The following is a 16,156-nucleotide window of genomic DNA, read 5'->3' on the forward strand; positions in this document are numbered from 1 at the left end:
TTTAATTGCTGGGCGCTATTCTGAAAGCTTCATGTTAGTTATACCATTTAATTTTCGCAAGCTGATACTCTAGTATTGTGTTCAGTGCTAACTAATATTTTTTCATGTATTGGATATCACACTTTCAAATGATGACAATATAATAAAATAACCCATATTTTATAGTAACATAAGAAAGCATATAAAGAAGAACTGTGTAGGCCATGTTTATCACTCTATAGTGACTCTCCTGCTTGTTGGTATTTATTTTCTAATTTTATTATATGAAATTTTATACACCTAGGCTTATTGATTTTTTTTTTTTTAGCATTTAAAAATACCTTTCTGTCCTTAGGATACTGGCATCAGTGTCAGGAAAAGAGTAATAAAGATTCTAAGAGACATCTGTATTGAACAACCAACATTTCCAAAAATTACAGAAATGTGTGTAAAAATGATTCGCAGAGTTAATGATGAAGAGGGCATTAAGGTAAGATAAAACACTGACTACTTTAAAATTCATTTTTCATTAATGTGTTAAAATAATTTAAATGTTTATTATATCTAGATGTTGCTTTAACTATAAGGGGTAGACAAAAGTAGGTTTACAGTTTGTATGCTAAATAATGCAATAATTAATAAGGATACAAGAATAAACTGTTTCACATACTCACAGTTGTAAAACTACTTTTGCCCATCCATGTATATAAAACTTTGTTAAGTGAATCAATATTTTAAGATTATAAATTCAAGAAAAAGACTTACCTTAATACATATTTATTTCTAGATCTTGTATTAATTAATAAAAGCGGATTCTTTCCCAACAGATTCAGCAATTATAATATTTAATGGCATTGTAGGGATTGCATTATATTTAAGAAATGTATTATCAAATAAAAGTTACTTTGATATTTTTGCATGATATATGCTTGGTTTTCTGAATTAGTAAATAGTTTGTTGAAAGTTTTATCCTGAGTTTATTAGTGAATTTACATATATGTGTGTGTGTATGATTATCCCAATATTTTTGTTCATTTGTTTTAAATAACTTCTCCCCCAAATCTAATAAAAATATATTTTTAGGTTGATTTAAAACATGTAAGTGTGTACTATGCAGAAGTTCTAGGCTAGGCATAGTGTCACCCATTTAAAATATTTACCAAATTTAAAAATTAGAATTTTGAGAAACCTGATTTTCTAAAAACTGAGAAATTCATATAAAAAATTTCCCAGTAGCTTGTGTTTTGATTAGTTATTTGTAGCTTTCTGTTAGGCTTCAATAAGAATTTGGGATAGAGCATTTTGCCATATTTTTCCTAGAATTACTTAGTTTGAAATTTTTCTTTCTTCTAGAAATTAGTAAATGAAACATTCCAAAAACTCTGGTTTACTCCAACTCCACACAATGACAAAGAAGCAATGACAAGGAAAATTTTAAACATCACTGATGTGGTAAGAAGGACAGCAACAAGGGGATGGTCCATTTTACAAAGGGAGGGGCAATATTGAGATATTTGGTTAACCTTGACATTTAATACTACTTCCCTTATTTTATATTTCTGGAGATATTCAAGGGATGCAAGTAAAATGAGATTGGTGTTGCTACATAGCCCCGTATTTTGGCATTCATTGACTTAAGCACCGATATTGAAATTCTTCAAATTTCTCCAATCATTGAAACCTGAGAGGGAAAGAAGTGAATGATGAATAGGTACACTAGTAGTCCAAGGATAGCAATTTGAAATGAGATAGTAATTCCTATCTTTTTCAGAAAACATAAAGTAAGATTAGTTTCTTTATGTTTAATTTATATTTTAAAAAAGATGCATAAATTTATTAAAACTTTAAAGACATTTAACAATATATTGAAGTCAGAAATATAAAATCTTAATATTAACTCTAGAAACATGAGAAGCCCTAGGAATTCAATTTCAAAGGGTTTAGAAAGAATTCCTTGTAAACAGTGTTGATATTACATTCTTTGTTAGATTGGTACTTGGATCATTATGTTTAATTATACTCAAGCTATAAATTTTTTAACTCATGATACTTTTCACAGTTTTAACATAAGAATTTTTATATTATCAATTACGTGATTATCTCTGTTTCACTGATGTCTTTAGATCTGCTATCTAGAAGGAAAATAGGAAGCAAACATTTCCACTTTTATTGTTTTAGACCTTACAGTTATTTCTCACACCATGAGATTCAAGTTATTGTTCAAAATGTAATACCACATTTAATTTCAATACATTACTCTAATTTTAATGTATTCTAAAATATTTTTAGAATAAAATTCTTCAACATTGGTAAAGTATCAGCTTACTGAAAATAATAGTTTATTTACACCAGATTTCAAAGACTTAGAAAATAAAAAGAATAAATAAAAATAAAAATAAATAAAATTTTTCATTGAGGACATTGATGAGGCATTTATATACTTAAGGCTAAAGCATAAAATAGTATTTTATTTAGAATAAGTAAATTTCTAGTTTTGATAGTTTCACCATATTTTACCCCATAGGTTGCAGCATGCAGAGATACTGGATATGACTGGTTTGAGCAACTACTTCAAAACGTGAGTGTTATTTTGACTCCTGATAACATATAACATGAAATTTAATAGAAGTTCTTTGTAGACTTTGTGATATAACATTTTTAGTTATTTTTTAGATATTTGCCTTTTGGTAGGGACAATTTATTTCAATATATTAGACTGTTTTGGTTAATACCCCTATTTAATCCATTATTCAATTACTTATTACAAATAAATTTTTTTAATCAGTAATTGAAATTTTGTCTTCCCTTCCAGATAATTATTTTTTCCTTATGACTTTAATCTAGATGATAGACATGAGATCTATAAATAGATATACAGATTGCATTAAATATATACTTACATTATCTGATATATTATAAAACATACAGGATTTCCTATAAAATTTCATAAGTAGAAATGTTTATCACCCTATAAATTTTTTTATTCAGAAGTTTTTGAATAAATATAAGTACCTATCACCCAGCTTCAAAAATTATCAACATTTTCCCAATCTTGTTTAATCTATCTCTCGCCCATCCTTTTTTTTCTGTAATATTTTTAAAGCAATTCCCATACTTTATATCATTTCACCCATAAATACTTTAGTATCTGTCTCTAACAGAAATTGCTTCAAAAAAAACAATATCATTGTCATCTATATCAAAATAAATATTAATAAATTATTTCCTAATATCTAATACTTATTGTTCACATTTCCCTGATTGTCTCAAAAATATTTTTTTATAGTTGGTTTGCAGTTGTTTTGGTTGGTATGGCTCTTAAGTCTCATAATCTATAATAGTTGACCCCTTACACCTCCTTTTTCATGCCACTTACATGTTTTTCTGTAGAATGTCCTACATTCTGGATTTCAAAGATCTCTTCCTTCTGATGTCATTTAAGTTGTTTCTCTACTCACCATTTTTTTCCTGTACCTCTTAGATCTAGAGGCTTAATAATATTTAAGTTCAGTTTTGAGAGTAAGGGACAATACTTATAGGCGATGCTGAATATCATTGCATCACATCAGGAGGCATATAATATTTGGTTGTCCCATTTTAAGTAATCTCTGAGTTAAGGTGTTGTCAGCCTGATGCATCTATTACAAAGTTTTTTAGGATTGATTTTAAATGATTACTTAGATTCATTATTTTCATTAGAAAGGTCCAAAAAATGTGTTTTTTTTCCTAATTATTTTATTTGTTTCGTATTAATTATCTGGGGTTCTTTTTTAAAGAGGAATTTTGTCCTGATTATTTATTACTGTGAAATATAGTTTGTACAGGAAAGGCAGAGGAAATGCTTGATTCATTTCCATTACTTATCGTTTTTCTGAATAATGAGTTTCCATGTCATCCTCCAAAGATCACTAATCAGTTTTTTCATTTTTTAATATCAGTATGAACTAACAGATTTTTGTGTTTTGATGTATTTTAATTTTTTACAATCGTAATTCATTTTGAAGCTCAGATTGTACCATCTTTGCCCATTGTTAGTCCCTTCAAGTTGGTCTTTTATCCTTTTGATGTAACCTCGTTATTCTTTTGTAACCTGAGTAACTCCTGCCTCTACAAGATGCCCCAGACTCATATTGTGCATTTCCTGCCCAAACCTGAAATTAGCCATTTTTCCAAGGAGCCCTAATTCCCTTCAATGGGAATTATCTGGGTGCTGTGGCTGTTTGTTAAGAGTTATCATAGCTTTGGGCCTTTTTAAAATATGTATTTTTTTAGAAAAAGAAAAATAAATCAAGAACTTATATTGATATTTATAATTCAAATTTAAGATTATGAGATTCTCCTTTTTTTATTTTATTCTTTCCTTTAAGGGTAAAAATTGGTACCAAAGGAAGTGAACATAATTTTTATCTGCTTTGCCCTACTATATTAACAGTAAGATTACTAGATACAGTGTAAGATTTTTTTTGCATTTCTTTTTATCTATAGCTCACTAAAGATATACCATTAGAAGCTTGTCTTGAAATAACTTTTTCCTGTTTGGTTATGTCAGCAATTTACTATCTAGTGAAGTTCATTTCTTTCTGTTTACTTTAAAATTTTTAGCTTTAAAATTTTTAGCAATACTTTTAGTAATGAAACAGTATTTAATGATATCTTAACAACTAAAATTTTTTTATTGAGGCATAATTTACATGCAAAAATACTCACTAATTTTAGGTATACATCTTGATTAATTTTAATAATTATATATATAGTGATGTATCCTCTAGCACAATGAAGATATAGAATATCACCCTTAAAAGCTTCCTTGTTCCTCTTTGTAGTGGAGCCCCTTTCCCTGACCCTGAGAAACCACTCGTCTACTTTTTGTCACTATAGTTGTACCTTTTGTAGAATTTTGTTTCAGTGGAATCATATAGCTTGTAGTCTTTGGTGTTTGACTTTCTTAATTAGAAGAATGTTGCTGGTATATTAATATTTTTCCTTTTTATTGCTAAATGGTATCAGTAGTATCATAATGTCTTTATTAATTCATAAATACATAGACCCTTGGATTACTTCCTTTTTGGCCTATTATGAAAAATGCTGCTATGAATATTTGTGTGCAAGTTGTGTGGATGTGTGTTTTCATATCTCATAAGTAAATTTCTGTGAGTGCCATTGCTGAGTCATGTGGTAAATGAGAAACTGCCAAAACTGCTTTTCTAAAATGGCTGAACCAGCAATGTTTCTCTTGCTCCACATCCTCACCAGTACTTGGTATTGTCAGTCTTTTTAACTTTAGCCATTCTGGTGGTGTGTAGCAGTATGTTGCTTTAAAAAAAAATTTTAAGATGTCTTTTTAAACACCTTCATGATGAGTCCTTATATTATTCAATCTATATCTTAGATTCTCTTCATGAACCATTTCATGATTTTACGTGCTGTATTTGGCATCATTTCCCTTCTAAATCAAATAATTAACTATATTATATACCTTTATTACTACTTTCATTATATTTATCTCTGCTATTCTAAAGGGGACATTGTAATTTCTAGAAGGCAGTATATCCATGTTTCATCTGATAATTAGAATAAATGATTAAGAAATAAAAGTAACTGCCAGAAATGTTATTATTTAGTATTACTAAAAAGAATCTAGCCCGACTGGCATGGCTCAGAGGTTAAACATCGATCTATGATCCAGGAGATCAAGGTTCGATTCCTGGTTAGGGCACTTAACCTGGGTCAGTCCCCCTCGGGGCACATGGGAGGCAGCCGATCAATGACTTTCTCATCATTGACTTTTCTCTCTCTCCCTCTCTCTTCCTCTCTCTCTTAAATCAATTTAAAATATGTGTGTGTGTGTGTGTGTGTAAGAATTTAAGATAATATTCCTATGCATTATTGACAAGTTAGAAGCAGAAAAGAGATGACTAGATTTTAATCTCTAAGCAGTAGTAGTTTTATATTTTTTATATCTTGACTCTGTAGTTCTCTTTTGTTACTTTATCCATTCAATTTTTTCTCAATATTTTATGCTTTCCTACTTTAGTTCCTGTCAACAATTTAGTTTACCAGTGACATTGTGACTTTGTGATATAATCATTAGACTAGCAGAGTTTAATTTAATGTAAGAAAGAAAGCTCAAAAATACTTATACAAATACATGTGACAGAGACATTACTATTTAGCAGTTATAACAAGATGTATACATACATTTTAAGAGAAGCTAGGAAGGATATGGAGAATGGACTACTGAAGTTATTGGAATTGAGTCAAAAATAAGCACACTATTTCCACATGAGTTCATATACACACTTTTCATTCCATCCAATTTCAGATATTTCTCCTTTTTACTATTTCCTTCTTGGGTCAGTTTCTTATAGATCAATGATTTACAATTCATAGAATGTGGTTTCCTAAGGAAAATTCAAGTACTACATGAAATAGCTTCAAATTTATACATGTACCAAACTGTTCACTGACTTAATAATTTTGTTAGTATGTGTATGTGAATACATACATATATACATGCACATATAGGTGGTGGTTTTGGCAGAAACATTGCTTGTAAGGAAAGCAAATCTGTATCCAGTATCAGTGTTTATTTCAGTAAGAACAAAATGCTTTTCTTCCATGATGGAAGCAGTCCAGTGTGATAAGCCTGCCACCAGGTAGCTAGCTGATCCCCCAGAGAATGGTTTTATATCAGGGACTGTCTTGTTCTCTACTGCTGGGAGATTGGGCATTCAGAGGTGGCCATAGCCAGGTTGGCCTTGATGAATAGAAGTCCAGTTGCTGAGCCCATACATAACCTGCTTTATCCCTGCTACCCTGGACAATTTATTCATGAGCCTATTCGGTGATGAAAGGAGTGGCTGGGGGAAGCGGCTGATATCCTCAGAGAAGTTATCTGCAGAATAGGTCATTCTATGCACTTGATTATTAAAATCCTCCTCTGCCAAGGTCACCCTTTCGTGAACAGTCGACACTCAAGTGAAAAATATTGTCTCTTTTTTGCCCATTCAGAGATGTCTATCCACATGCCTCTTCCCCAGAGTTCTTTGTCACCAACTTTCCAATCATGTTCTTTCTAAGTCCCTGACCATCTAGTCAAACCGTTGGCCACAGCCCATGAATCAGCATATAATTACACTTTCCTTCTTCCAAGGAAAGTGAACAACCAAATGCACTGCTCAGAGTTCTGCTTAGTGGGAGAATTTCCCTTCAACACTGTCCTTCAGGGATGTCCCAGAAAGGTACAGAATTGGTACAGCTCTCCACTTTCAGGTGGTTCCTGCATATTGGGCAGACCCCTCTGTAAACCAGGCCCAAGTCTTCTCTTCATCTGTCAACTGATCATAGGGAACTCCCCATGAAGCCATAGGTACATCCTTCAAGTCTTTGATGGTAGCACTAATCTCGACAATCTCTTGAATAATGCAATATTGCTTTTGATTTACTATTTTTCTAGATAGAAGCAGTCATAGTGGCTTCCACTTCGCTTTTCTCCCTGCGATAGCTCTCACTCCACAAATCAAAGGGCCAAGGTGGAGATTCTGTCATCTGCGTACATCTATTCCAGTTACGTATTTAAGAACTGGGGAAAATAATCATAGAATGGGTTTGGGGACCCACTGACCTCATTGTGAAATAGACCTGATCTGAGCTATACTTCCTTGGATCACTTGACCTCCATACCTACTCTGATTGGTGGGGTACAGCGATGTTTTGGGTCTCCTGGAATTAGCTTCATTTCAGAGCTACTTTTCAGTAATCCCTAAAAGATCTGATAATTTCCTTTTCCCTAAGTAACAGTTAACCTGGTAAAATGTTGTAGGTTCCTTTAGGGAAGATTGAGGGGTGGGGGTGGAATTAATAGTAAAAGCTTTCAGTAGTCTATGGGTCTTCATTTTCAAAAGGATTCCTCGAAGAATGCTATGGATTGAATATTTTTGTTTTTCCAAAGTTCTTATGTTGAAGCCTCATCACCAATGTGATATTAGGAGATGGGACCTTTGGAGGATAATTGGGTCATGAGGGTGGAGCCCTCATCAATCAGATTAGTGCCCTTCAAAAAAGAGACATGAGAAAGATGATCTCTCTGCTCTCTGCTGTGTGAGGACACAGTAAGACAATAACTCTCTGTAAGCTGGCTGCAAGAGGATCTTCACCAGAAACCAATCATGCTGGCAACTTGATCTAGGGCTTCCCAATCTCCAGAGCTATAAGAAATAAATTTCTGTTCTTTAAGACACTTGGAATATTTTATTTGTTATAGCAGCCCACGCTAAGACAGAAATTGATACAAAGAGGTGGGTTGCTGCTAAAACAAATGCCTAAAAATGTGGAAACAGCTTTGGAATTTGGTAATCGGTAGAGACTGGAAGATTTTGAGGTGCATACTAGAAAAAGCTGATATTGCTCTGGAAAGACATTTAAAAGCAGTTCTGGTGACGTCTCAGAGGGAAAAAAGGAGAGCTGTAGAGAAAATCTTTGTTGTCTTTGAGAATACATATCACATACAGTATGTTGGTAGAACTGTAGATGGTAAAGGCCATTCTGGTGAGGTCTCAGATAGAAATGAGGAACTTGCTATTGGAGAAAGAGTAGTCCTGGTTATAAAGTGGCAAAGAACTTGGCTGAACTGTGTTCTTGTTTCAGTATTTTGTGGAAGGTAGGCCTTCAAGTAATGAAATTGTGTATTTAGCTGAGGAGACTTCTAAGCAAAGTGTGGAAGGAGCAGCTTGGTTTCTCCTGCCTGATTTTACAATTAAATACTATCTCTGTTTCCATCAACCAGTGAATGGGCTAAAAAAACAACTGATATATCCATACAATTTAATAGTACTCTACATCATAAAGGAATAAACTATTGATATATACAGCAACATAGATGAACAATAAAGACATTTATGCAGAGTAAAGGAAGCCTTACACAGAAGAGTACATATTCAGATTCCATTTATGTGAAGTTCTAGGAGAGGCTAACTAATCTATATTGGAAAAAAAATCAGAAGAGTGGTTACAGTGGGCCAGGGATTGATTTGGAAGAAATATGAAGGAACTTTTGGGGTAATGGTAATAGTCTGTCAATAGTTCTAACAGTTACCAAGATTACCTGGGATTTGTTAGAAATGCACATGCTAAGGCTTTATTCCAGACTTCATGAAACAGTAACTCTGAAGGTGGGGCCCATCATTCTATATTTTAACTGTCTCTGCAGATGATTCTGATAAGCTAAAGATGGAGAACCACTGTTCTATGTCTTAGTTGGAGTTTGAGTTACAATGCTGAATGCATTTCATAAAACTGAGCAAATGTACACTGAAGATTTGTACATTTCATGTAAATTTATCTCAAACAGAAAAATGGAGGGTATACTGATACCTACGATTTACTTTGAAATGCATCCAAATAAGATGTGTGTATGTATACATATTCATAAGCATACATATTTACATACTCATGGTTTAACATCAGTGTGTGTGATTTAACATTAAAGAAGAAATATTTCAATAATCATTTCAGAGGATACAGGACATTTTTAAATAAAATTTAATACCCTTGAATGATAACTTCTAAAAAAAAAAAAAAAGTAAAATCTGACAGAATGAACTGCAAAACCTAAAATGAAAGTTATGCTAAATGAGAGAATGTCAAAAGAGATCTCATCAAAATCAAGAACAAAAAATATTCATCAAACATGTCAAGGTAGTTGTAAAATATGTGTGGAAAAGCAAACAGCTCAGAATAATTGTTACTTCTAAAAAATGCAGGAATATTGATTTGCCTTACCAAACATCCGAAGTAATTTTTAAAGATATAGTACATAATACTGTATAGTGCTAAAGAACTAACACTTATCCTTCTCAAACTATTCCAAAAAATTCTAGAGGGAAGACTCCCAAGCTCAATAGAGAGCCCAGAAATAATCCTCCGCATATATAAGATATAATTACTATAAAACAAATGGCACCGCAGTTAATAGGGAAAGGATTTTCAGTAAACGAGGCTGGGACCATTAGCTATCTATTTTTAAGGAATTTTTTTTTATTGATTCCTACTTCAGCTCAACAATCAACACAATATAGATTAAAGGAAATCTTAAAAACTTTTAGAAGAAAATTATATGTAAATATATTTTTGAATTTTTGGAGGGAACAGAAATCATTAACCTTAAAAAGAGATTGATAAATTTTACTACCTTAATATGAAGAACTTTTAGGAATCAAAAGACATCTTAAAGAAAGTGAAAACACAAGTCACCGAGAAAAGATACTTGACATATATGTAACTGAGAAATGATTGCTATTAAGAAGATATAAAGAACTCCTCACCTACGAGCCAATATAAGGCAAGAGTCCTGGTAGAAAAATGGGTAAAAGTCGCGAATAGGCATTTTATAGAGGAAATAACACATATGGCCTAAATGGCGCTCAGCCTCATTAGTAAATACAGGAAATACAAATGAAGACCACGTTTTTCACCCACTTCATTGGCAAAACGAGAAGTCAGATGATAAATGATGGGGAAGAGATGGATTAAATAGTTTCTCTTAAATACTGCTACTAACCTAGAAAATATTACAACCAATTTTTCAAAATAGCATGATTTCATAAAGTTGAACATTCATATGTCCTATGGCCCAACAATTTCGCTATGAGGTAGGTACCCAATAGAATCTTGCATATGTGTGCCAGAAGACAAATTAAAGTTGTATAGTAGTGAAAACAAATAAAATACAGTTACATGCAACAGCCTGGATTACAGTTAGTGACATAATGTTTAATGAAAAAGGCAAAAAGATGTAGAAAACTATAAACAGTGCACATCTTAGACAGTTTTTTTAAAGCAAAGAAATTAACAAATTCCTCATAGTGGTTACCTTGAAAGTAAAAAAGGAAGATGGCATAAGGGAAGGAGCACATTGGGAAATGTAAATTACTGGAAATATCCTTGTTCTTGAGTTGGGTTCACAGTGTATTGTCAGATGTAAATTAAAGGGACACATAGCAATATTGATGGTATGTCATGAACCAAAATTTATGATTAATACTTTTGTGTATACTTAATATCTTGGAGAAGAAAAAGAAAAACCAGGGATAAGGGGATTGATTTATACTCCTGCCTGAAAAAGAACAGGCCAGCATGTGATTTTAATAGCTGTTTAAGAAATTAAGTTATGGAGCAGGACAAAGAGAATTTACTGTTCAGAGTTGAAACTGGGTAAATTGAAGTCTTTTGCTTTGATTTACTGCTTTAAGTTTAAGTTTGTAGTACATTCTTAATATGATTTTTAATGTATTTGCTGTGTTATTCTGATTGCTTTAGGTTGGTTTAATAATCCATGCATCTTGCAGTGAAAGTTTAAATGTATGTTTTCCAGTACTAGCCACACGTGGTTTTTTAATTTAAATTAATTTTTATTTAATTTTAATTTCTCAGTTATACTAGCCACATTTGAAGTGTTTAAGTAGTTGCATGTGGCTCACGGCAACCATATTGGGCAGCACAGATATAGAACATTTCCATGATTGCAGAAAGTTATATAAGACAACATTGGAGCTCTTCACAGAAATCAAATACACATTTCAACTTTAATATTCCCAGAGTTCTATTAGCTGATCTTTATTAACAAAATAGATATGCCTCAGATGACTTTCCCATTGCATTGAGCTATGATTATGAAAGATTGGATTAGTTAGAGGCTTTGGTGGAGGCTAGGGAGGATTGACTGTAGTTAGACTGATCTTTTTTCCTTGTCTCATTATTCATAACACTTTTCTAACATTGTTTATTAATAATTTGGCAAAGGATAACACAGACGAAATCTACCCTTATATTTTATAATTCCAAGATTTAAGGTGCAATTCAGATATAGTTATGATTATATAAAACATGTAATTAATCCATAATATAGTTTTTGAGACATTAAAGGACTTGGAATAATGAGGAATAGAATTCTAATTCTTTAAAATAGTTCAACTAGCATTGAGTTGGTACTCTTAAAAGAAGGTCACCTTTCTTATTTTTCTCATATTCTATCTCAGTTTCTACATTCAGCAATTTAAATACTTCATACTAAAATTATTTGGAAGTATTTATAAATTACTGGTTTATAAGTTATTTTAAAACATTTGTTTTATATTTTTGTTTATTAATTTGCATTTTTAGTATTAAATTGTAAATAACAAATTGAAAATCTTGTTATGGACACATTAAATGCGTTTTTATTATTATTGCCTAATGAATAATTATACTGGGATCTTTTTTTTTATATATATACATATATAGTTGTTGAAGTCCGAAGAGGATTCCTCATATAAACCTGTGAAGAAAGCTTGTACTCAACTTGTTGATAACCTAGTTGAGCACATTCTTAAATATGAGGAATCTCTAGCTGGTAAGACATTTTATATATTGGTCATTAAGTTGATTTTATAAGATATTTTAAAATAGTTTGGGCACATTTCTCATTTTTGCCTCTGGCTCTGCTTAGCCTAATACTGAACTACTTCACTTTTAAATGAAATCTGTTTTTTGTTTGATGTTGCAGCCTTTATTATATTGTTAAAGTTCTCTAAGATTATCTAGAGCAGTTTAATAAAAGTATGGGCCTCATCTCTTTCACATATCTTTCAATAGCATATAATTTTAGATGTCATATTGAACAGGAATAAAAGGAAGTCCAGGGCTAATACATACTTAGCTAATTGTACTTATCCAAAACTGTTTGATATCTTTTAAACCTTATAAAACTTTCTCTCAAAATGAAATTGTTTTAACTAAAGTGTTTTTAAAAGATTTGTAGTACATTCCTAATATCATTTTTAATTGTTATATAAAAACGTGCTTAATCTTTCTTGTGCTAGAAAGCTATTAATATTTTTAATTTTAAAAAATCTTAAATACTTAATGTTATATTTGTCACATTATCAATGACAAGTCTGAAATTATTAATCAAAATATAAATAATTATATAAAACTATAAAATCAAAATTGATATCTATGGCTTAAAGTACACAAGACTAACATTACTTCCCTTCGCCTGATGTACATTATGAATGAGGAACAGTAGTAAGCCTCAGTTATTCTCCAGTATTGGGGCCAGTTGCCTCTTGCAGAGGTACATGTATGGCACCTAAAGAAATTGTTGATACTCTTTATATTTTTATACAGTTTTATTTTTTAATGTTTTTGTTTTTGTTTGTTTTTTTTTTTCATTTCCCATGTATACCTCTTTTTCTTTTTATCTCCTTGTTCTGTTTTCCCTATCCTAGATTTTAAGGGTGATACTGTTGTCTCTTAATATTAAAAAGCTGCTAATTTCCTCTAAAAACTAATTTGCCACCCAAGAACCATTGTATCTTCTAACTAGCAACATTTTCCTCTCACCTGAACAGTATTTTGTTTTCTTTTCTAATGTAGCACTAGTCCAACTTCTTAATTTCTCACTCCCATCTTTTAACATTCTTCTACTACAGCATCATTCCCCCCCCCCCAGTGTCTTTAAACACAGTATCACCTCAGCTAAATTGGTTTTGTCCCCTTTTGCTAACTTTCTTTCCCATATTGGCTTTCATCGATTTTTAGATATAACCAACACCATGTTTATTCCCAAAAGCCCATCCCTAAACTTCCCAGCTTCCATTCTGCTTTTTAACTTCGATCCCTCACTGCTCAGGGTAAAACTTGCCTGCTCTAGTGCAACCTCTTTGTCCTTTATTCTTAATATATGTAATTTATATAATAAAGACAGAAATGAAATGCAGGAAGTCTGCTCTCATAAGAAATGTTAATCAGTTCTACTGAGGCATGTACTAAATCTATTCAGGGGATAATATTGAGGAATTTAAATAATAGTCTGTATAATTTCCACTGCATTATCATTTTAGCATCTTATTTCTTGTTTTGGTTTTTTTCCAGACTCTGACAATAAAGGTGTGAACTCTGGAAGATTGGTAGCTTGCATAACCACTTTGTTCTTATTCAGCAAAATAAGACCCCAGCTCATGGTTAAACATGCCATGACTATGCAGCCATACCTTACCACTAAATGTAGTGTAAGTATAGAACTGTCCTCATTCTCTCTTATACGAGCCATGTACTGAGTATTTTAACTTTAGAATTCACATTGTGTCATTCACATTTTCACTGACAGATCAACTGTGTCATGTACTCAAATTTCTGTTCTAATATTTATGGCAAGCTGTAACATTTTTCTGATGTATTAAGTCCAGGCACCATTTCTTATTAAGCTCCTTAAGCCAAACTCTCCGTATATGCTTAATAAACGTTGTAACTATTGTTAAGACCTCAAAGGTGAATGAGGCAGAGTTCCTGTCATTTAGAAACTTACTGTCTTTTGGATTCTGAATTTGCTTTTAATTTGTCAATTTTAGTATATTTTCTTTTAAACATTTATTTTTACAATACACCAATATATTGAATATGGATATCATCTAGTATTATGTCAGAGGTGTTAGGCTATTACTTTAAGTTAATATTACACATACAAGTTTTCCTAAAATCAAATGTGAGAATTAAATAAAACATTGCTTAAGTAAACTAATCCAGCAGTTTATATGACAACATGGTGAGTTAAGTGGCTTTTTACAAATACATGCTTTGAAAACTTTAAAATGTAAATAGTTTTTCACTTAACTGTTTTCTCAGTGTTCCTAAGGAGCTAATTGTAACTGTTTTCTCTACTAAATTTGTTTTGCTGCTATGGTCAGATTTTTGGGTGCTCTAAATAAGTTCTAGATGAAAATCTCAGGGTGTCCTGAGAAATGTTAAGAACTGAGGAATGTAGCAGAAGGTAAATAAATAAAATCAACATATAATACTCTGAGACCCTAATTCTGTTTAGGGCTTGTATTACATCCAGAAATAAATTGATTAATATGTAATCTTTTGGGTAATAATAACAGCTAATATTTACTCAGCATAATGTCAAGCACTGTGAAGAATTTTACATACATTATCTGACTTACTTTGTGAAGTAGGTACCATTATTGTCTCTTTTACAGATAAGGAAACTAAAGCTTAGAGAATATAAATAACTTGCCCAATATCACATGGCTAACCAGTCCCAAAACTAAAATTCAACCACATTTGCTTCTAGAATCTGGACTGTAATGTAACTTGTATAAATAGTCCTCATTTGGTCCAACATTTTTTGAAAGCAGGGTTACTTTGAAAACATGGTATACAACTTTATATGCATATATACACACACACACACACAAATATAAAGTTTTACCTAAGTACAGTAGTCCCCCATATTTGTGGGGGATACTTTCTAAGACCCCCCCAGTAGATATCTGAAACCACAGATAGTACCAAACCCTATATACTATGCTTTTTCCTGTACATACATATCTTCTTACTGAAAGGAAGCACTTTATGGCTTCTCTTTGGCATACCCAAATTTCCAGCATCACATCGCTACTCTTGTAAAATAATGGCTCAGTGGTTAAGGTGTCAGTCCTTGGACTGAAGGGTCCCTGGTTCAGTTCCACCAAGGCCATGTACCTGGGGCAGGCTCCATCCCTGGCCCAAGTTGGGCCTGTGCAGGAGGCAACTAGCTGATGTGTGTCTCTCACATCAATGTCATCCCCTCCTCCCCTCTCTCTCCCCTCTCTCTCCCCTTCCATTCTCTGAGAAGCAGTGGAAAAAATATCCTCAGGTGAAGATGAAAAAATAATAATAAGGGTTACTTGAACATAGGCACTGCGGTCCTGGGAGAGTCAGTGTGATTAATCAAGGTGGCTAAGTGCCAAATGGGCAGGGAATGTATACATCATGACGGTGCTGGACAGAGGAATGATTCATGTCCTAGACAGCACAAGATTTCAAGATTTCATCTCTCTACTTAGAACAGCATGCTGTTGAAAACTTACGTACTGTCTATTTCTGGAATTTCCCTTTTAATTTTTTTTTTTTTTTTTTATCACCCTAGGATGTTTTTTCCATTGCTCCTCAGAGAGTGGAAGGCGGAGGGAGGGAGGGAGGGAGGGAGGGAGGGAGGGAGGGAGGGAGGGAGGGAGGGAGGGAGGGAGGGAGGGAGGGAGGGAGGGAGGGAGGAGAGAGAAAGGAACTTTGACTGGCTGCCTCCTGCACCTGCCGTCACCGGGGCTGGGGACTGAGTCAGCAATGGAGGTCCGTGCCCTTGGTGGAAATTGAACCC

General features: G+C 32.7%; 1 protein-coding gene across 3 annotated transcripts in view; it reads left to right on the plus strand.

Annotated features, from left to right (window-relative positions):
* NIPBL (NIPBL cohesin loading factor) overlaps positions 1-16,156 on the plus strand; it is a 170,233-nt gene that overhangs the window by 136,242 nt on the left and 17,835 nt on the right. For all 3 annotated transcript variants that reach the window (XM_081131107.1, XM_081131106.1, XM_081131108.1), the window contains 5 exons: positions 335-469; positions 1,333-1,431; positions 2,504-2,557; positions 12,259-12,367; positions 13,891-14,027. In XM_081131107.1, the coding sequence (XP_080987233.1) occupies positions 335-469; positions 1,333-1,431; positions 2,504-2,557; positions 12,259-12,367; positions 13,891-14,027 (534 nt within the window). The remainder of the gene's footprint in view (positions 1-334; positions 470-1,332; positions 1,432-2,503; positions 2,558-12,258; positions 12,368-13,890; positions 14,028-16,156) is intronic.

Source organism: Miniopterus schreibersii (assembly GCF_964146895.1).
Source record: "Miniopterus schreibersii genome assembly, chromosome: 3".
Classification (NCBI taxonomy): domain Eukaryota; kingdom Metazoa; phylum Chordata; class Mammalia; order Chiroptera; family Miniopteridae; genus Miniopterus; species Miniopterus schreibersii.